Source organism: Malaya genurostris, chromosome 3, assembly GCF_030247185.1.
Source record: "Malaya genurostris strain Urasoe2022 chromosome 3, Malgen_1.1, whole genome shotgun sequence".
NCBI classification, from domain to species: Eukaryota; Metazoa; Arthropoda; class Insecta; order Diptera; family Culicidae; genus Malaya; species Malaya genurostris.
Window position 1 is genome coordinate 198,155,035 of NC_080572.1, and position 24,063 is coordinate 198,179,097.

General features: G+C 34.9%; 2 protein-coding genes across 2 annotated transcripts; both read left to right on the top strand.

Annotated features, from left to right (window-relative positions):
* The first annotated feature begins 1,329 nt into the window (after positions 1-1,329).
* Positions 1,330-13,645, top strand: LOC131435558 (cytochrome b5). Its single transcript, XM_058603575.1, has 3 exons — positions 1,330-1,591; positions 3,322-3,515; positions 12,778-13,645. Exons 1-3 carry the CDS (start codon positions 1,478-1,480, stop codon positions 12,854-12,856), a joined length of 387 nt encoding a protein of 128 aa, XP_058459558.1. The 5' UTR covers positions 1,330-1,477; the 3' UTR covers positions 12,857-13,645.
* A 5,824-nt stretch (positions 13,646-19,469) lies between these two features.
* On the top strand, positions 19,470-21,616 carry LOC131438275 (uncharacterized). Its single transcript, XM_058608156.1, has 5 exons — positions 19,470-20,052; positions 20,109-20,315; positions 20,370-20,546; positions 20,607-20,721; positions 20,788-21,616. The coding sequence occupies exons 1-5, from the start codon at positions 19,503-19,505 to the stop codon at positions 21,158-21,160; spliced, it is 1,422 nt and encodes a 473-aa protein (XP_058464139.1). The 5' UTR covers positions 19,470-19,502; the 3' UTR covers positions 21,161-21,616.
* The last annotated feature ends 2,447 nt before the right edge of the window (positions 21,617-24,063 follow it).

Consider the following 24,063-nt stretch of genomic DNA (forward strand, 5'->3'; position numbering starts at 1 on the left):
TCGCCTCCTCTAAGGTGCGAATAACACGGTAGATCTTGAGGTCATCTGCAAAAGATATGCGCGAAGAAAAATTAACGTCGTTAAAGTAAAGCAAGAAGATCAAAGGGCACATTAGAGCATTTTCAACAGTAAGTTTCATGAAAAATAAAGTACTTTTTATATGCAAGTGCAAATAACATGACTTTTCTTTCGAATTTTTTATTCTTCCCCACCTTTTTCCCTCCCTTGAATTTCCACCCCCTTTGAATCTCTCTTCTCCTTTAACCATTCCCTTGAGCTCTCCCTTGAATTCTCCCTTGACCCCTTCCCCCTGTCCGTAAGGTAACATATCGGCTCCAATAGTTATGTGATAAACGAAAATCACAAGTTAGAGTGACTTTCTGCTGTTTATGGTAGAATTCTAGGAACTTAGAGATTGGACATTCGACTTGTTATAGCTATAAATTTAAAATATATTTTTATAGCTATGATTTTTTTTTATTTCAAATTTAACTTCAAATCAGCACGAACACAATCAATTCGCACAAAATTTCGAACCAATCGTTTGTAGGCGAAATTAATTCGGAATCGGTTGTTGTACTGAAGTCCGCATTGATACGGATTGCATACTGAATTTCACAGGGATTTCTGAATAAAAAAATTTCGGCTCTCGGATCTGATTCGGAATTCATTCCAAACTAACAAAATGGGCTCCTTCCTATAAAAAGCCTTACAAGGGGCACTTACACTAGAACTATTAATGCCATTTTTAATGATTATTAAATAATGACATTCCAAATTTGTATGGAGAATTCATCATTACTGCCCTTAAACGTTCATTAAAAATGATATTACTTGTGTCGTTTTCGCTTGAGAAAACTGAAACTGACCCAGGGTAGTTTCATCAAACAAACACTTTTCATGAAACCGTGTTGATTTCGCACGAGGGTTTGAGCAAACCTGATATAAAAACCAGGTTCGAAACTGACTCGATTTTCAGTTTAACAACGTTGAAACTAGGTTCAAAACTGGCTTCAAACAAACGGTTTGACAGCAGTTAGAGTGAAAACTTTGTTAGGTTTGGCATCAAGCGAAAACGACATTAGTAATAGTCATATTACTGGCCCTCGTGTAAGAGTCGCTATACACGAAGAACAGTAATGTAATTTTTAATTAACGTGAAAGGGCAGTAATTATGAATTCTGCATACCAATTTGGAATGGCACTACTTAGCAATCATTGAAAATAACAATAATAATTCTCGTGTGAGGAACCTTACAAAGAAAAGTGAATCTTGGCATCACTGGAAACATTAGCGGAACAAAATTTAATCTGAACGTCTTTTCGCCACACACATGTCAGTTCAGTTCCATAGATTGCCTAGCAAGGAGCGGCAGGTGTTCATAAGTCGTAATCCGGAGTTTTGTTTCATTTCCTTAAGAAATAATTACGGTGCCAGTCATTTTTTCTGCAGTGGTTTCATTTCATTATATATACAATGTCGGAGGTGAAAACTTATTCTCTCGCGGAAATTAAAACCCACAATACCAACAAATCTACCTGGATAGTGATTCACAATAACATCTACGATGTGACGGAGTTTCTAAATGAGGTAAGCATATTTTGCGTTGTCTGTAAACCCTACGGTCTACGTGTACTTTTCACGGTGATTTAGTCACAGGTAGGTTTTGTGAAGAGAAATAGAGAGAGAGAGATATCAACTTCTACAGATTCCTGATAAGTAGTTTGTTATCCAGTGATAAGTGCATTGATAAGCGGAAGGTTTTCGCCAGAAAAAACAATGTCTGTGGGGTCTCCAAAATTAATTATGTAATAAAAGAAAGTTGATTAACGATGGCTGATTAGTAATTTGTATGTGCTATTAGCAATAAAATCATTCGCAGTTTAACAATAACTTAATTGTTTTCTAATTTCTTGCAAGTCACATCTAGAACGAGTTTGAACAAATCTTTCAGTTGGTGTACTCCACTCAGTGATCATTCTTGTTAATCAGAGTTCAAGGCCATATTCAATCAATTGATGTATATAGAAATATATTTTGATGCTTGGTACAAAATGTATGTATCTACTAAATAGTTATTTTCTCTTTGACATACGTGTCCACTATTTGTTGTAAATAGTATTTTTGTAGTAAACATATTGTTGGCCTCAGTTTTCACTTCATCGGAATGTATTACCGAGTGAAAGTAAAATCTGGTTTTCCTCATTTATTCCGTTTAAGTGTAGGTAAAAACTGCCACCACGCGCATAAACGTTAACGCGATCGGTTTAGACTGCAACATCAATCCCTTCGTGGCATTTTGACCTTCTGAATCGTCTGCAATAGTAAAAAGTAATCAATGCAGTGTTGATCTTGACGCACTCTGACTTCACTCGAGTGTTGATTAGTTTTACCATATGCATTAGTGCATTACAAGGGGTTGCAATCATTACGGCTAATGAATGAACTTGGTCAGTGGAAAATACATGTGTTATGCGTGTACTAATAGTTGGAAAAACTTCATTTTGAAATAATCTGACTAAATAAAATACATTAACTGCTGCTGCCAAGAACATTTGTTTTAATCGAAAAACGTAGTACATCCAGCACTCTGACCCTACGTGCGACAGATGGAAATATTTATTTATTTGAGAAAAAGGAAAGACCTAATCGAGCTAAAATCTTGTTTATCAATAAATTACAATAATCAACAAAAACACTAACGGTTATCGTAGTTTAGAAGTTTGTTTTCTACGTTTAATTATTATAAATGGATCATTCAATATTCAAAGCTGATCTATCTAGTCTGGTTTAAGGGAAATGTGTTAGTTAGGATCGCATGTTAGTTTCATTTTCCTTGAGTTTCGCTAAATATATGACAGAAACACGCAATGTCTGGCAATATGTGTGTAGTGATATAACAGCAAAAATATGTAGTAATGATTGATCAAGGTGTGTCGTTAAGTTGAATAATTGCAAGATACTTCAATATTATTATTATCGTTTATTTATACCCGGCTCGATTTTCTTAGTGGTTGTTCGCCGGTCAAGATACTAAATATCAATATACACTATCAAAAAGTAGATCATTTAACTTTTGTGACTAATCTGTTTGTTAAAATGACATCTCGTTTTTTCTAAATGACGCAGCAAAATAGGCCCGTTTGATTACGTTAGCATGAAGTGTTTTTTCTCCGTCGTTTATCAGTACCTTATACGAGATTAATGTCATACCTAGCGGTAACCATAGCTGATTGCGCCTAGGCTGATGTCTAACGATGACTAAGCAACAACTAATAATAGTATATATTTTTTTGTTTTGTTTCTTTGCATTGTCATAGCATCCCGGAGGTGAGGAAGTTTTGTTGGAACAGGCCGGCAAAGAGGCCACGGAGGCATTCGAAGATGTTGGTCACAGTACAGATGCTCGCGAAATGATGAAAAAGTTCAAGATCGGCGAACTGATCGAATCTGAGCGGAAACAAGTTCCGGTCAAGAAGGAACCCGACTGGAGCACTGATCAGAAAGATGAAAAGTAAGTATTATGCGAGGGTGGTATTGCATAATAGCATTGAAGCAATAGTTAGAATTTTGTATATTGAATGCGTTTGTGTTTTACTAGTAAGATCCTAGGACAGAACCTGACAACTGTTAATCCATTTTCCCAGCCAGTTTCGGACCATCTCCCTAATAGTTGAAAATGACATAACCAAGTACGAGTTATTGAAATTAAAATTACTGCAGGGTAGTATAAAAAGAGTAGTAATTTCAATTGGATTTTAGTTCAATTCGTTTTTAATTCCTGCCAATGTGAAATGAATACGAGTACATTTAACAATCACTGTATTATGAAGTAAGAAAGCTTAAAATCACGAAGTGTGGTATGGGCGAAAGTATGGTTTATGTTGCTTGTAGTTGAGGCTAGAACCAGATCTTTGGATACTTCTCGTTTTTAGTTTTTTTTTAATTAAATTAAAGCGGCAAAAAATAATTGCCCAATAATATGTGCGTTTGAAAAAAAAAACAGTCTAACTTAACTTAACGATTTTTTTTTAAATCTGATAAACATGAATACTTCTGGATACATCTGATAAACATAAACTATTCGCCCAGACTCACTAATAACTTCTAAAATTTTAGAAGACATGTATTATCGATTTTTACGATGCCTTAAATTGTTCAACAAAGAAGTGAGATTAAGTTTTGTTTTTATATTTTTTATACATTTTTAAAAAGGTATAGAATTTGCTCAAACTTTAGAATAAAAATTACGGAGTTGTGTACGAAACCCGACCGATCATAATGGCATTAAAAATGCAATTTTGAAACTATCTCATCAACAGATTTGAATTTGAAAAATAGATTAGATTAGGTCCTCGACTAGAACGGTAATTCTGAGCTTATTTTATAATAGTTTTCGCTTGAAGCTAAACCTAACCCAGTTTCCACTCTAACTGCTGTCAAACTGTTTGTTTGACGTCAGTTTCAAACCTTGTTTAAACGTTGTTGAACTGAAAATCGAGTCAGTTTCGAACCTGGTTTTTATATCAGGTTTGCTCAAACACCCGTTGCTAAATGCCAAATCAACACAGTTTCGTCAAAAGTGTTTGTTTGATGAAACTACCCTAGGTCAGTTTCAGTTTTCTCAAGCGAAAACGACACAAGTAAAGCGTTTTCTGCAATTCATAGGAGTACCGCCTGCACGGGCCTGTCCTAGAGCTACTTGCCGGGCCACAAGCATTTTTTCAAAACATTAGTTTGACAAGTGACAATCCAAAAAATATGTAATTCAAGCACAATTCGAATTTCCGTGTTGAGCATTAAGACGTTTCTAACCGTCAACAGTTTCATCGGTATTCAGTTTCACTTTTCCGCAACTCATCCAACAATTCCTCCCGCTCACGTGCAAATGGTTTTTTGCTTGCCGGGCGAGAGAAGTTAACTTGGTGGTAACTATAGTAGAGAGTAACAGAGTTGCCATTCATACAGAATTACCTGTAGTGTATTGATTTGCATACGTCCATGTGAATTTCATGCAGGATTCAGATTTAATACATATTGCCAAAACTATATACAGAATTGTGCCTACTTCTCATCATTCAACGCAATACAAAATTGAACCCGTTTGTTACAATATTTACTTACTTCTGGTCTGCCGCACTTAATTTCGGGTGAAAATTACCAACACAATCAAAAATAGTCTAGATGAACAACATGAACCTTCCAACATCGCTAAAAATGTTAAATATATTATCAACGTAATCCAATAATTTATTGTGACGATTCATTTTCAAATATTATGATGAAATCAGGCATCCCTGCAAGCAGCTGATCGGTGTTGACAAACGAACTGAAACCAACTAGTAAAAAAACTTTTACGTAACACAAGGGGTGTGCCGATAGTAAATAGTTCGCGCAGTACAATATAGGTGGAACTAGTGCATCACGAAAAATTATTTTTATAAGAATTTACTCATACTGTCATGTCTGTTAGTCTGTGACAGAAGGTCGAATATAACAAAAAGTCGAAGTACCGGATAGTCGAGATCAGTGCAGTAAAACTTCATTCAATTCAATTAAAACTGAATGTGGAACACATTGACGATCTCTCTAATGCAGTAAACTTCACTCTCTGACACACACCATGTTTGCTAACGGCCCGAACGGACAGCATTCAGTTCATCACTCGTTTCTCTTCAATCGAGGCTCAGTTCAACCACCGTCAGTTGATCTCTTGAAGTAACAAAATATCTCTTCAATAGTGTGAGAGCGGCCTTCAAATCAGGTTCATGTAAACATTCGAATTGGTTCAAGATAATAGATGAAAGACAAATCAGATAGCTGAAATATCAATCACAGAATACACATAAATAAATTGTTTCCTCCTTCAGTTTTCATTTTTAATACTTTACTCCATTTAACACATGGATCAATAAGTCCCGAGACTAAAGCAGAGATGGCGCTCGTAGTAAACCAGTAACCATGTCTTTCTAGAGTACTAACCTTTGCTTGAAACGGGTCAAAATTTCAAGTCGATCCGACCAGAAACAGCTGAGTTATCGAGGTTGAACACGGAACGCCCGAAATTAGCTCTGCGCCTAATTCGTATTACTGTTTTTGAATTAGTTGATTTTAACAACAAAATTTCCAAAATAACTATAAAATTAGTTAAAATTGAGAATTTACTTTGCTGAAAAAACTCTTATTTTTAGAGATTGTCTTTAGTTGGCGAATATTCTGGACACAAACCAGAAATATTTCAATCCAACACGAAATTCTCATTGACAACTAATTTCGTTATTAAAATCGAAAAATTTGTTTCTATTTATCTATCACTGTCATTACTGAAGGACACCACAAAGAAAACAAAAATAAAATTGGTTTTATCAACAAGTTTATTAGCCAAAAACTCATGAGAAGTGTCAAAGCAAAACAATCCATTAAAAAGCTAATAAGGACAGTCTTGTTGAAACTGCTTGCAAATTGTTTAGATGTTTTTCGCATATATAAATTTCTAAACCGATATGTGAAAATGACGTAAACTGTTACTGGAAAGTGTATTTATGCAGAATTTGTGCGCATTTGAAGCGATTGTGGGTAATAATGTTTTTACGCGGAACAGTGAAGTGAGTTTCGAATGTTGCACTCTAATTGTACACGTCAAATGATGTTTTTTGTATCTTCTAACATTCCGGGCTACGCCGTCCGGTGTACTACTTGTATTCGGTTTTTGTTTTCCGAGTGCTCAAAGTTTTCAGTGAGAGAGTCGATTTCGCGAAATCGAATGAAGAAAACAGCGATTTAGAAGTAAAATTTTCAAAAAGAAGTTTATGTTTCGCTTATGTCTTTTTCTCCAATACAACATCGTATTTATACCTGCCAATATAGAAAAGATAACCGCGACTGAAATTTTTTTCGGTAGTAGTGTGCCATCTAGTGGCTAGTAGTTATTACAGGGTTAACGTTTTTTCGGTGACAGAGCGCCATATAGCTGCAAATTGCAGAAACCAATTCAACCATTTATGTTGGTTGAAAACGTTTTATTTCTCTAATTCAACTAAAAAATTAGTTGAATGGAAATAAAGTGTGCCTTAGCTAAGAAATGACAGCACGTTTAATTGGTGAATTCAACTAAAAAAATAGCCATTTCAACAAATATTTTATTATTATTAAGGGAATTAGATTTAAAAAATCTAAATTAGCAAAAGTAAGATTTTTTTAGTTGTCTAAAATAATAACTAACTAAAATCAGAAAATCAACTAATTTTTTCGCCAAAATGCTGATTTCGGTCTTTCCGTGAAGTAAAGTCGTTTTGTAATTTGTTTAAAAAATGGAAAAAACCGAGTTTCGTGTTTTGATGAAACATTGTTTTTAATGGGTAAAAACACCGTGCAAACGAAAAAATGGATTGAAAAATGTTATCCGGACTCTTGTCCATCAAAAGCAACGATTTGTCGGTGGTTAGCCGAGTTTAAACGTGTTCGTACCGACACAAATGACGCGGAACGCTCGGGTAGACCTGTGGAAGCCGTTACACCGGAAAATGTGAGTGAAGTGAAAAAATTATAATGAAAGATCGTAAAGTTAAGTTTCGTGAGATTGCTGAGATGATACAGATATCATATGGAAGTGTATTTACTATCCTTCATGAAAAATTGAGCATGAAGAAGGTTTTTTCCTAGTGGGTGCCGCGATTGCTTTCGATGGAACAAAAACAGCCTGCCACAAGTCGATGAAAACAATGGCGAAATTGAACGAATTGGGCTTTGATCTGCTTCCTCACCCCCCATACTCGTCAGATTTAGTCTTTGCTGATCTTAAAAAAAATGCTCCAGGGAAAAAGATTTGGCTCAAATGAGGTCATCGCTGAAACTGAAGCTTATTTTGAAGCGAAAGATACATTTTTTTATAAACATGGTATTGAAAAATTGGAAAAACGTTGGAACCATTGTATCACACTAAAAGGTGATTATGTTGATGAATAAAAAAAATTTGCAAAAAAAATGTTGTTTCCATTGTTAGTCTCGTGACTTATTGATCCATGTGCTATAATTCTATTCGTTCGAACTTGCTTACTACCAAGAGCGTAGGCAATGAAGGAGTTAGAATACTTGGCACTCGAAACTGAGCAAGCAAAACTTCAAATGACTAGGTACGATTATTCAACTGACGATGAATTCCGGGAGCTTCACTTGAAAATGGCAGCAAAAGTCAAATGAATTAATAGGGATATGCTGACGGTCAGCGGCCATAACTTTCATTTTCATCTTATATTATTCGATTGAAAATGAAATTTTACCGCACTGGTCGAGATACCAAAACGTCGAATATAACAGAAGATGGAATGCCACTAAAGGTCGGATGCGGCGGCCTCTGGCGTACGAACCTGTGATCCACTCGTTTGCCCGATTAACTCAAACATAGGTTGTTTACCCTTTTCAGGTCCGATCGAGCGGTAGCGAGGTCGGACGGCACTCAAATCTGTGTTCTACCTGTTTGCCCGGAATATTGGCTCGTGTGTTATTTGTTGTCTTCATGAAGTGGATAAAGACCATTCTTGAACATGTAAAGTAGCGAATCACAGAAAGAAAGACGTTCATGAAACAAAATGAATATAATTATTGTAATTAATAGTCTTCTAATATTTATGCAACACCCGTAATGTAATCAGAAATGTTGTCTATCACTGCAAATTTTTCCACAATTTTAAATAACTTGTCACCCTTTTCCATCTGTTTTTTAATCTTTTAGGTTCCTGGTGTTCCCTGAAGTATCTCAAAAATTCTTCCTTCCACTAGCTTTTGTTCTTTACGTCAATTGTCCAATATTTCATAGAATCCGTTCTCTATGTACAGTGAGCGAAATCCAGTGCACTGTAAAAAAAATTAAAAAAAAATTTGCGTGAGATGAAAAAAAATGTTTTGCTGCGAATCGGAAAATACTTTTAACAAACTTTTGATTGTTGAATTTTCAAAATCTGTGAGTGTTGTTCTTGAATTATAGATTTTGCAATTTTCGATAACTCCTTCAGGGCAACTGTATAGGTTCGCTCAGTTTTGCTAGGTAAGAAGTTGACCAGCGGAACGAAACGTATTGTCTCGTCTGCCAATCGACGAATATTTTCACTGGTTGAAAACAACAGTATTCGGCCATGTTCGCTATGCCAATCCTTCAAAAGAAATGGAACTCCATCTAAGGTTTTTTATGGATTCTTCCAAAAGTTCATCGAAATCGCTCTCAGACAAAGGATCCTTCGGATAAGAACCGATGAATAAAGGATAAAGTAATAAAAATTAAACATACAGCACGACTAAACTATTACAATAATTTGTGTTAATTTGTTATGAATAGAAGGTTTTCTCAAATGTATCTTTTGAATCGAACGGATAGTAATATTTCGGAATATCTAAAAATCTTGTCTATTTAAATCTAGCGTATATTTCTAGTACATTTCACAGTGTCTTTTCAGTGACTGCCTTATACTATGTTCACATTAGCGCTGCTATCACTTGATATACCGAGATGATATGCATATCATGTCGAAGTGTTCACATATGATCGAAATGATATCGTTTGCCGTTTCTATGATAAAATCAAAATTATAATGATTGTTTATTGTCACTCTCAAAGTGACGTTCATAAATGAGTGCGTTCAATGCCATTATCCGTGTTGCTAGTTGCGATTTTTGACAACTCGACATGATATCGTACATGATATCCCGGATATCATGCCAAAATGGTGATACGCGTTGACATCAAATTGTATGGGATATCAAGTGATATCGCACATGATATCATCGGATATCAAGTATATCCGTATATCACTTGATATCAGCGCTAATGTGAACACTATTAGCTTCGAATGACCAATGTACACGTTAGGTAAATGGTACGCAGACAACACGCAGTACCTTTTTTGCAAATTATATATCTATATATACCTGTTTATATAAGTGTTAAATGAACCCATCGGTGACAGTTTCGGTTTACCTTTATTTGTCAATAATATTTCATAAGTTTCCGAACTGCCATTTCGACGCTCAGTTATGCAGCACGAAAATTGAATAATTCCAAAGTAGTTTCCCTACAGCGATTTATGCTTTAGCAATTGAAGATTGACACTGTTCATTTCAACAAATAATAATGAAGTAAATTACGTAAAGTGATAGTGACTACCAACGACAATTTAAATAATTTGGAAATAAACACTTTACCTCGGCTTAATCCTGGTGATTAATTTGGTTTAACAGTTGATATTCAGTTGATATATGCCATTCAACACACCCAGAATTCACCCTTACATTGTATTCGATTTATTGTTGTAGATTGCTAGTTCCCGTAAAATCACTATTCAATATACTAAAGCGAACACGGTGTGCACCAGATGGAAGAAAATGACACACAACAAAAGCAAGCATCCAGCGAGCAACAAGCTACCTGGTACCTTGCGGCTGGATGTCGATTAAAGAAATTGTAAAATGGCATATATTTATAGATTCCCTTTTGTGCGAACGTTCGTACGATGCAGAAAGAAGCGATACTTTTTCTTGCATGACGTAAACTCTCCCTATACCAAACGAAGAAGATTTGCTGCTATAAGAAATTCTAAGTGCAGACCAACGATCGAAACCGTCCGCCGTGCACGAAATTTGCCCTGTTGTGATTGGTTAGTGAAAACATAGGCTATTTTTTGAAAATTTTAACTGACGCCCGGGCCCGTACATTGAAGAGTAAGGCATTTTTAATGCCAAAATTACCGAGGCCCAGAGAGCCGAGTCTCATACCAACGATAGGAAATTCGTTCACGAATGGTTCAAAAGAACTAGTTCTTCTAGAAGAATGAGTAAACATCTTTGTTGAAGAACCAAAGTTCTCTAATCTTTTCAAAAGAGTCGTAAGAGAATTAGTTTACGTAGAAGAAAGGAGTATGACATAAGGAAGTGTATTTATAACTATATATTGCGAAACGGTCGTTGTTTTTGATGCGTGTGTGACAAATAATTTCACTCAATATTTCTCGGAGATGGCTTAACCGATTTCAACAAACATATATTCATATGAAAAGTTCTATGCTCCTATACAAGACTCCTGAAATTAATTTGGGTCCGACTTCTGGTTCCGGAACTACGGGATGATATCTGTAACGACGTAGGTGGCTGAAACCGAATTCCTCCATTCAAGATTCAAATGAAAGGTCTATAGATCCCAAGAAAACTTCTTGTTTTGTAAATAGATCCGACTGCCGGTTCAAGAGATATAGGGTGATCAGTGGAAAAATGTCAATTTCGCATAAATTAATCGGGTTTATCGCGTTTGAGATTTTGATAGTCGATAACCAAATAAACATATTTCAATTGACCCGGCATTTGGTTTTCGATCCCGGAAAGTACCCAAAAATTGTATTTGGTGTGCACTCGATCGAAGGAACTATATTTTTCGGGGACGGGTACGGGTATAATTGAAACAAAAAAAATTATATTTTCGTACCCGTGGTTTAAAGCTTGTATGAAATTTAGTATGGGAAAAATAACTCCTTACAAAAAATCGGCTGAAGATCTTCCTATAGACTCTAAAATTCGGTGCATGTGTCATTTTCGTAGGAAATTTAACGAGAAAGAAATCCTTTTAAGTCGTTCTGTCTATAATTTAATATCGAAAAATGGATACGCCAACAAGCAACTTTGCTGCATCTGGAGTGAAGCCAGAAGCATTGCAAGAGCTACTAATGCACCCCAAAAAAGTCACTATTTGGCGTGGATTATGGACCGGTGGCATTATTTGTGATAACCGGCCGTTATGTGGGAGAGAGTGTGCCAAAATTGGATTCCAATAAAGATTTCATTATTTTCTTAAATTTTTTGTGTTTCTTTTGAAAATCAAATCCTATACCTTGGCTATACCGATTTTCAAAACTGTCGAATCAAATGCAATGGTTTACAATTCCTAAGGTGAAATTAACTGACTTCGACTACACCGAAATTAAAAAATTGATAAATTTTATCCGATTCCGACTTCCGGTTATGGACTTACAGAGTGATTCCAATTTGTTCGTCATATCTATTCATGGCCACACGAACCGTTTTGGATTATGCTCCGGAATAACCCTGAATAATGTCCACAAACTAAACTGGAACTCATTTCGACATCTCATGGAATGCTTAATTGATTATCACACGTTTAGATTAAAAGGAAGGTTTCATAAAATTTCTGTTCTGCAGTTCCGAAATTACAGGGTAATGAGTGTTTGAAACTTCGAACGGTCATTTAAAGCGACGGCCTTTAAAAATAATTTCTAGAAAACTATAAACACAAGAAAAATGGAATAACCGCTGCGGAAATAGCAAATACTGCAGCATTTTTATAGGGCCCATGTCCTATAAAAAAAACACCAACTTTAAATTGGTACAAAATGTTTAAAAAGAAGACAGACAACGTGTTAAACACGAAGTGTTCCGGTAGACCATCCAAGCTCATATTGACAGTATTCTTCGATTATCGCGGGGAGGTGCAGTCTGAGTTATTTCCGCCTGACGAAACTGTCAACAAGGAATATTATTTCGGCGTTATGCGTCAATGATAAATTAAGAATGATTTCAATTTTTGAGAACTATTGGCATTTTCGTATTATTGACAGTTAAACTATTGCGAAGAGCCTCTTTAAATACTGCACAACTATGAATTCATTGGAAGTTCTACATACAAAAATCATCTTAGCATTGTCTCTTCCTAGTGGCACCACCGTGGTCGTCGTATCTAATTCAGTTACCAATATTTTTTTATTTCTACCTTCTTTCAGCTCACTCAAATCCTGGATTGTGCCTCTGATCCTTGGACTGCTAGCGACCATCATTTACCGGTTCTACTTCAGTCAGTAATGCGTTCGTGTGTCTAGCGTGTACACATACAATGCCCGCTCCATTCCATAATGCGCAACAATAGCGTAAAACGAAATCCAAAACAACACATTATTGACAACACAGGAATACTTTTACTGAGTGCTTTGAAGGCACAATGGAACATCTACATTTGATTATATTCTACTATTATATGACGATAAAGGAAAGTACGGAATCAATCAAGACAGGGGGTCTACAAACAATTTGAGCATTGCAAATCTAGCCAAGCGATCAGACGCGCCCGAGAGATAAAACCAAAATTTAAATTGATTTCTTAGAATAGACGACGATAAACAATGCAATCGAGCCACAACATATTGCCGAGGTGCAAGCATAAGATTTTTCCATGAGAAGTAAACAGTAAAACAGCATTTGAGTGCGCTAGATTTTATTAATTACTCTTTAAGATTGTTGGATGCATAATGGTATAGATAGGGGTTTTAACACCGATTTCGATTTTGTAACTCAGACCTTAGTTTTTTTTTCATAACCATTTTCCAGTTACCACAGACAACAGGCGTCAAATATACAAGTTGTGTAATGTTTTGAAATATAGTAAGCAACAAGTAAAATGGACGAGATATTACAAATCACCAGGATCGTTTTCTCGGTTGATAGGTGACAAAAAATTATTAAAGCTAATTCCATTTAAATACTTACGCAAATTATTTTCACCATGGTTCTCTTAACTTGACCCCTGTTCTACGTGGTTATACTATAAAATGCTATGGATGTCTTGTTCGGGAATAAACTCAACCTATATTTGTATCCAAGTGTTTTTTCATGCTAAATATCACAAAACTCCTTCGGAACAGTAATCAGTTCGACCAATTGTTATTAGATTTTTGTCATCACCAACTGCTTGGAAACATATCGAAACTGCATTTAATAACGAACAATGTCAAATTTTTCATCGAGTTGCACTATATACAGTTCGTTAACGCCGTGGAGAAGGTTGCAGTACACGTCAATAAATGTTCACTGATGAATTTATTTTTAAATTATTTGGATTTGAGGCAAATACTGGACGACTTTGACAATCGAGTGCTGGATGACCAACAACCTAAACGGTCCTTTTTGAGGCATCCGAAATTTTCAGAGCATTATTTCCGAAAATATATTTCGCATAGATACGAAAAAGCAGGGGTTTTTTTAAGGGATACGCAGTACCTCTGAAGAAAATATCACCGTGACTCTTTTGGGTGTGATCATACTCATACTCAATCTGATAAGGTGTTTGGTCATCCAACTAACTAAACCAACAAATCAGCATAATGTTGATACCAATCGTCCAAACATCGTCTCTGTCTTCGCGTTATAAACCGTTTGAAAGAGTTTTAAGATCAGATTTGAAAGACTTCGTGATTTCGGAATCGGAAGGCGGGTCCGCAACGCAAAATTTCAAAATTCTAAGAGTACTTAGTTGTGATAAATTTAATGGCGAAAACTTTGTTTTTTGTTTTTCGAAATTCTGTCTTATGTTTGAATAATTGATCAAAAACGCCATGCGCGCTCCGTTACGCTTCACGTTAAGGGCTGAGGCCAGTGTGTATTAGGGCGTTTTAGAGGGCTATTTTCACGCTTCAAATCTGATTTTCTCAGAAACGGTGACGAATATCAAAAAACCCAACTGACAATCTCTTAGAAAATTAGTTTAGATTATTCTGTGAAAATTTCTGAATGATTCATTGACATTAGCGGTCGGGAAAGTCTTTTTACTGAAGGAAGAATTGCATAGCTGAATTCTATCCTGACAATGTCTAGATAATTCAATTTAGATGCGATTAGTGCATAAAAACATAGGTGTTGTCCCGATAAAAATGAAGTGAATGTTATTTTTGTGAAGGTAAGTCGATTTCTATGAACGTGCCATTTTTTCTGCTCCAGTTTCCTGGTAACGTAACGAAGCATAAGAGAGAAATAAAATCGACTCAGGAACGTTGCCAAACAAGCGGTAGCTTTATTGGATGCAGATACATTTTATGCAAACTTGTAACCGAAAATATCGTAACTTTTCTGGTCCCCCGGCCCATCGAGAGTCATTTTGTACATATGCGAGAGAGCATGGAGAGAAATGTAATACGCAGAGCGACACACGTGATTATATGCGACATACTGGCATCACCCCTTAAGGTAAAATGTAGTGCCAGAAAATGCGCGCAAAATGTTAACCGCTCGAGTTGCACAAAGCATAATAGGCAAAACCGACACATGGAAACCAGGAATATTTTCAGTGATTGAGCGCAGTGGGCTTACCACACGTTTTGAATGCTCGTAAAAAGAGACTGTTATTGATTTGATCGTAATACCCGGCTTGTATTCATTTCATTCAATAGCCTGACTAGCATCAATACATTGAGCTTAACATAATTGGACATCACTAGCATTTTAAACGTCAGTTATTTCAGAAAATAAATGATTTCTTATAATACCCATTTTATTGCATTCAACTAATTATTTCAACACGAAAGCCAATGTTGCAAAAATTCATGTCATTATTTTCTATGTAATTTTTGCTCACGATATAACGCCACAGAGCCCACAGTGTATTTCTCACAACACCATCATAGGCACGTTGCTGTCAAGCAATATAGAAAATGACGAATATTACATGAAATTCAATTGATTTTTTTTCAAATTTATGTTATTTCGGCTAAAGTGAGCTAATTTTGAGTTCACTATATTTCAATTCAATATTTTCAATCTTAAATTCATCCTCGTGAAACGGAACAGTACACGCAGAAAAATTTATTTCAAATTTTAATATATTACACTTTGAATTCAAAGATATATCATTTTGAATCAGCGCTTATTTCTATTTTCCTTTGTTTCAAATACATTTGATATTTACATCAAAGCAAATTATTATTAGAAATAAATAAAAGAAACATTAAATTCAAACATATTGTGCTTTGAATTTAAGTATATTTCATATTAGCATATTAGTTTTGTTTCTAAAATCAGGCTTTCGTGCGACTGTAGATTTAATGATGGATTTTTTTAAATTCAATAAATTGTTTAAAAAAAAAAAATGACTAGTTATTGTAAATTAAATTTTTATTTATTATTAAATGCATTTGTGCGCTCAGCTGATTACGGTTGCGGTATTGACTCCTCTTCTTACTTTCGTTCAATAATTTACAAAAGCTCTACTGTGAAACCGTTCTCTGGAATTAATACAAATGCAATTTCGTTTTACATACATAATTCATAACCTACCTTTCCTATGATAGCACTCAATAAAGTATCGCACAATTCCAACGATTTCAATAGTGCAGATAGTTTAAATTCGTCAACTGCTTCGAAAGTTATTACTTCTGTACATTTTCCGCTTAAATGATGTAACAAAATGAAATCTTAGCAAAAGTTGTGTTAAATATCACAAAATCAACTAGGCATCAAAAGGCATTTGAAACAAAAAAAAATTTGATTCGCTTCAATAAAATTTTGAAATTTGAATCCATCACAGATAAAAATATTTTGTGAATTTACATCTATTTTCATGCACATATTTAGAGCAGGTAATTAAACATAAAGTTACTTTACAATTCTGTAGGTTTCAATAGAATTTAATTGCAAACTAAGCGTTAATTGAAAGATACAGTTATATTCATTGAAAATTCAATGCAATCCAATTTAGTTTTGTATCGATGAAGGTTTTCAATCAAAATCTCGATTCAACCCATGTCTATTACATGTTACTATTGATTTACATGTGTGAATTTCATTATTTCTTTCTGTGATATCTTAATATATTAGAACCTAATATACATTGTCACACTAAATTTGATTCAAAAAGAGTTTTATTTGACTCATATTTTAATTCAATTTTTTTTTTATTTGATTCAAACAATTCAAACAATTGCTCTGAACTCGAGCACCTTGCCTTGTGCACCGAAATTGTGTGTATTTACACACATCTCATATGCATCCAACATAAAATTTTAAGTATCTTTTGTCGCTGCGTTAGTGCTTTTCCGTGCACATGAGTTACTGCAAAAGAGAAGGAATTACTCAGCTCTGAAATGTGTTGTTCACTCCCGAGATTAAAATTATCACGCATTCTCAATGAAAGAATCCAATGCAACAGTCTCATATTAGTTTTTTTACTGTCTCATTCGTAAATGACCGCACACAAAACAAACGAAGAAAGACTAAGCATTTTCGTCTCTCATAAAAACAAAAGAGAGTATAATTGTCAACGACGCTCGATCCTCTACGACAAGACGACACCAAACTACCGTCAGCAGGGAGAATCAGTGGAATTTGAATTCTCATTATTTCATCGTTATATTGAAAATCTGGTTAAAAAGAGTTAGGTATTTGCAAACCAAAACTACTACAGACTCGATCACCAACAGGTAAAAATCATTGTGAAGCGTTTTCTGTCATTATCGATTCTCAAAGTTTCGGTTGAATATCGCTCTTGCACAGTATGCGATTTCAGTGAAAACCAACTGACTGAAAGGGTAAATGGAAGAAAGAACACAATTTTAAAACTACTGTTCGCTTATGTCGTTGACTGGGTATGGATCTCGTTCTCATAGTGTGCAAGCGGAACAGAAAGTGAAATTTATTTCTCGTCATATTCGTCTATTTTGAGTCAATGAAAATTAATTTTATTAGCTCAGATTCTCTCTGTCACGTTTGGTTCTGTGAAACTTGTATGCACAATTCCAGGAAAGGCTTCAGTGGCTTACACGGTAAAATACATGCATCTAGAAATAAATACTTATGTAGCACTCAGAAAGTTAGTAGTATTTGGTGAAGTTTACAGGAAAATAAGAGCAAATTTCTGTTAGCCGTTTCTACCCACATCTGGTTAAAAATATCTCAATAATTCACCTAGACACTGAGTTTGGGCACTTTTGTTGGATTTTAAGTAGAATGCATCCAGAATCAAAAAAAAGTTCACAAACTCAAAATCTAGGCAAATTATTGAGAGACTTTTTAACCAGTTATGGGTAAATAATATTAACAAGTTGGTGATTTGCTAGTATAGTCAGTATTCATTTCTAGGTGCATCCAGTTTACCGTGTATGCTTATGGCCGTCGAAAACAAATTGCTGTCTCAGTTGAAACGTCGAAGCGGTTTTATTGATGAAATTACTCCCAGATTTGCGCGACATGCAGAGCGCAGAATCCTTCTATTGTATCGATGATACGAAATAAGTTGAACAAAAAAATCCCACCCGAAAGTGTATCGTTATTTCATTGTATTGAAAAACACAACAGAATAAGCAGTGCACAACCAGTGAGTTTTGTCATGAGACGCCACTTCCGAAAACACATACAACACGCAGAGAAATTGAGCATGTTTAAAATAACAAAACAGTTAGTAGTTTTTAAAATTTGATTTATATTAATTCCAAGCTAGAATGTGATTGTTACAAACCAATTTCTCCCTTCAACAAAAACAATGATCTCTGTTTGATTTGAATCAAAATTTTGGTCCAACCAAACCAAAACTATATTTGTTCTCGCTGAGTTTATTGTTGAAATAAACTAACAATTTTTTACATGTCAACCAAAGTTGAGTTAATGTTATCGGCAATGTCCTCGTTGACTCAATCCAGCTATACCTTCATATCAAGAAAAAACTTGGTTCAATTTATCTATGCTATTATTTGTGTAATAATACAACTAAGTTTACTGTTTAAATGAACCGCGTTAGTTTTATATCATATAAACCAGAACATGTTTTTTCTCGCGCGTATAAACCACTGCGTTTATGTCTCCTGCGTAAGAATTTTGCTTCTTTCATTTCCTAGGAGGTTTGCAACAATTCAAGTGTATGTATTGATGATTAAGTATATTTCAAAAATTTGCATCATATTACATAACACATTTTCTTTACAAAAAATATTTGATGCAGGTTCTCGTTTTGGCCGGACTGATGGAGCACCGAATCGTTTGGATGCTATCAAAATAAAAAAAAGGCCTTTACTGCGGTATGTGAATAATTCGATCGTGTAGCAACGGAATGACGAAACGATCAAATGTCTTAAAAATATTCTAAATTAAAAATAATTGTTTTCTAGAAATTATTGAACCAAGATATATTGAAATAAAATATTACCCTGTAAATTAGTTTGAAAGAAATCATTTAATTTTTAAAAACAAACAAAAACGTTTAATTTCAACAAAGAAAAGCGTTAGTTGAAATAGCTAAATTTAAGGTAATTTATTTCAACTAAAAATTTTGTGAATTCAAAGCGCAGCAATTCCTAACTTTATCTAAAGTTCGTTCATTCATAACAAATTTTTCAAATTGAATTCACTGTGAAATTGTTTGTCAAGAAATTGACAGGAACGCACAAGTGAAATATTCGTTGCTTTTATCAAAATGTCGTTTGAAACAAGCTAACACACTGAGTAAAATTGATTATCATGTTTTGTAGTTTCAAGCAGCAATATTTTCTATATCAAACCAGATTTTCTTTTGTCACTATTTTAACAAAATAAATCGTTGCGTGAAACCTAAATTTGGTTATATTTAAAAAAAATTTCTCTGCGTGAAATACAGCTACTATCATCCGCTTTTTCGGAACCAAACTTTTTTTTTCAGCTGCTGCTGTGAATACTGAGCCCGTTCAGTTTTAAATGTTCGGTCTTGTTAGTAAGGATGAAGCGATTGCTGCTTTTGATTTATTTTGTAACGAGGCATGTTATTTCGAGTGTAGTATCAGTCGAAACCATTTGCGGTGAGCGAAACGATCCTAGCTGGAAATGGAATGTAAGGATAATTGATAGGATGCCCGTACGCGATTCGATACTATGCGATGCTACATTAATGAACGATCAATTTGTGTTAACTGTTGCCCACTGTTTGTATGATCTGAACGGTGAACCAATTGACATCCGGCAACTATGGCTTTTGATGGCGGACGGATCTGAACTGTTAATTAAAAAATTATATTTTCCAAAGCAGTTCAACGTGGAAGAACTGGAGAATGATTTGGTGTTAATCATGCTGAATCGTCGGGTGATATTTAATGCGTTAGTGGGTCCTGTTTGCATACCTGAAACTAACCGAGTTCAAATTAAAAATATTGTTGTACCTTTGCGTGAGAGTGAAATCCTACCGGTAAACGATCCGGAAACTTGTCAAAATAATACAGCCAAAATATTCCAAAAGACATACTCGGCAGCACTCTGCCTGGGATTGTTCAAAGGTATTTTATAGAAAAACACACGAAACAAGATTAATATATTTTTTATCTTTTTCCAGAAACCCACAAGTTTAACCGAAACGCTGGCAACGGTTTATTTAAGTATGATGCAGGAAAATGGTTTCTAATTGGTGTGCAAATGTTTGCTTCCGGAGAAATCAAAGACCAACCAGAATATATTGGAGCTATCGCATTACAACCCTATGGATTGTGGCTAAAACGGATTTTAAATTACCATTCAAAACTACCCAGCTTCAGCGAAAAAGGTCCAACCAAAACATTTTGAAACATTTTGCCCATGTCATCATAACTATTTTCAGAGTGCGAAAAACTTCCCCTTCAAGAGAGCCGTCAGGTTAATGACAAATTTGCATCGTACAGTCATCCAACGGTTAACCTATTGGAATCACAAGGAAGTACTGCACGTACGATTTGTCACGGTATCCTAATCAGTTCTCAATTTGTACTAACAACAGCAAAATGCGCTCGAAAAACAAGTACGCCTCTTTTTGAACTAGATCAGACTAAATAAAATAATAATTCCATTAATTCCACAGAAACCGTGTTCATTTCATATGGAAACCAAAACTTTGAGGGATTCAATAATTTGACATTTTACTACGAGCAATGGGACGAAAAACTAGCTCTCATTGACCTACAAAAAACTGTAAGGTTAGTATTTTTCAATTGTTTCCAAACCAAATACGCATACTCAGATTTATTTGTGCTTCTTTTCAGAATTCCTAAACTTTTGCTGAGCTGCTTATGGATTGAAAACGATGCAGACAATTTTACTTTCACTTCTCAAATTATCCACCAAAATTCGTTTACTCACATCGAAGGCATCCAGGTGCAATATCGGACAAACTTTCCGCTTCAGGTGAAATACTATTGCTCACGGTATCTTTACACAGGGCAATTCACAATTGCCGGCGATGTATTGACTATCAGGGAACAGCAGAATAACAAGCGCGATCGAGTGATAGGAATTCTAGATGATGAACTGAGCTGTGAGCCTTGGGATTATTTTTACGAACGGCCAAAAACAGTAGAAGGCATAAATATCAATATATATTTACCTTGGATCGAAGATGTCGTATGGCGAAACTGAATTAAGCAAACAAGCCATTCGAGCAAATTAGCAATCCAGTAATCTAGTAAAATATTATACAATGACGAAATAAATTACGAATTACAATATACTTATTAATTTGAGATAAGTATGACTCTAGATAAGTATGACTCGGATTTTCATTTTTTGTAAATAAAGTCAATAACGCAATTCCAGAATCCAGAACCAGCTTTGGAGGTCTTGTTATTTGATGGCCAAACGAACCGATTTCCGTAATACCGGTCACCGGGTCTGAAGCAATTACATTATTTAAAAAAATAATACGCGATTTGACAAGCAATTTGCTCATGTGAAAAAACCACTCCAATTGCGACAACCGGGACGATCAACGGCTCGTATATTTTTTTGAAGAAAAACAGTTCGTTCAATTCACTAAATTAAAAAAATACAGTACATCGACTTTGAAAAAACTATTTGGTAAGCTCACAATACCACACGCTGAAAAATTGAGCTTGTTTGGAAGAACTAAGCAGTTAGTAGATTTTAAAATTTGATTTTTGGTAATTTCTATCTAGAATATGATTGTTTATCCCGGGTGGGCGGTTCAATTCGTAGGGCACTGGTCTTACAAACCAGTTGTCGTATGTACGAGCCCCGACCTGGAAGGATTCGTAGTGTCAGTAGGATCGTAGTACTAGCCATGCAATGATTCTGTACGCTAAGAATCGGCTGCGAAGTCTGTTGAAACAGAACAATGTAATACCAGAATAGAAGAATGTAATACCAATTATTTGCTATGCGATTCTTTCAAACCAATTTCTCCCTTCAACACCAACAATGATCGCTGTTTGATGTAAATAACATTTTGGTCTAACCCAACAAAAAAAATTGCTGTTCCAGCTGATTTTATTGTTGAAGTAAACTACCAATTTTTTGCTTATCAACAAAAGTTGAGTTGATTTTGTTGGCAAAATCTTTGTTGATTTAATTCTAATTTATCTTTATCTTAATAATAATTTGATTCCTTTTATATATGATCTAATTTGTAAAGGGTGATTTTTTAAGAGCTTGAGAACTTTTTTAAACAATAAAACGCATAAAATTTGCAAAATCTCATCGGTTCTTTATTTTAAACGTTAGATTGGTACATGACATTTACTTTTTGAAGATAATTTCATCTGCCACAACGTCGAATTTTCAGTGAATGGGCCCTAGAAAAGTTGGCAGAAAATCCGCTTTTTTATCGACAAATTTTGTTCAGCGATGAGGCTCATTTCTGGTTGAATGGCTACGTAAATAAGCAAAATTGCCGCATTTGGAGTGAAGAGCAACCAGAAGCCGTTCAAGAACTGCCCATGCATCCCGAAAAATGCACTGTTTGGTGTGGTTTGTACGCTGGTGGAATCATTGGACCGTATTTTTTCAAAGATGCTGTTGGACGCAACGTTACAGTGAATGGCGATCGCTATCGTTCGATGCTAACAAACTTTTTGTTGCCAAAAATGGAAGAACTGAACTTGGTTGACATGTGGTTTCAACAAGATGGCGCTACATGCCACACAGCTCGCGATTCTATGGCCATTTTGAGGGAAAACTTCGGAGAACAATTCATCTCAAGAAATGGACCGGTAAGTTGGCCACCAAGATCATGCGATTTGACGCCTTTAGACTATTTTTTGTGGGGCTACGTCAAGTCTAAAGTCTACAGAAATAAGCCAGTAACTATTCCAGCTTTGGAAGACAACATTTCCGAAGAAATTCGGGCTATTCCGGCCGAAATGCTCGAAAAAGTTGCCCAAAATTGGACTTTCCGAATGGACCACCTAAGACGCAGCCGCGGTCAACATTTAAATGAAATTATCTTCAAAAAGTAAATGTCATGTACCAATCTAACGTTTAAAATAAAGAACCGATGAGATTTTGCAAATTTTATGCGTTTTATTGTTCAAAAAAGTTCTCAAGCTCTTAAAAAATCACCCTGTATAACACAGTTTATTGTTGAAATGAACCGTGTCAGTTATATTTCATATAAACCAGAGAAACTTTTTCAACTGTAAATAAACAAAATAGTTTGTACGTGTTTCAAAAAGTGAAATTTTATCTGCTTATTTCTTTTTCGTGGAGCATTTCAGAAATCCAAATTCTTACAGGATATCTCTATTTTAACCGAACTACAAGGACATCGCGCCATGATTGTCGTTCGGAAATAATTGTAGTTTCATTAATGTAAGTAATTAGAATTGCTAAAAGAAAATAAATCGACAAAAAATGTATCAAAAATATCGCTCCAAATTATTTTGAAAGAAATCATTTTACTATTAACAACAAAAAAAGGATTTTAAGAAACAAAAAACGTAAGTAGAAATAATAATCATTTTAGGTTTATATCTCATTATTTATTTCAACTGCCAAGTTTATAAATTCAAAGCACTGTAAAGATTACCTTCATTTAAAGTTAGTTAATTGTAAATTGATTTTGAAAGTTAAGTTTACTATAGAATTGTTTGTTAAGAAACTGACAGGAATGCACAAGTGAATTAAGCTGGGTTTTTATATCAGAGAAATGTACTAACAATTCCATTCATGCCATTTCTTAATACAGAATTAATTAACTATGCACAAGAAATTCAATTTTTCAATTATTTTTCTATATCGTCATATGGAGATTAAAAATTACTTCAAATTTGTGCGAAGTGCACGTAACAAATTTTGATTGTTTTATCTATTCGTCTTCAACCCGTCACTGCGTTAGCAGTTTATATTGCGACTCAGCGGTTCAACATAAACCGCTGGGTTCAAATGTGTTTCGGTCTAATGTATTGAGCTATTAAAAAATTTACTTGGATTATCGAGTGCCGTATTCGCAGTAAGTTTCCTGTTCATCAAATAGAATGTTTTGAAAACACGCCAACGCTTATCACCACTTTACGTTAGTCCTGAAT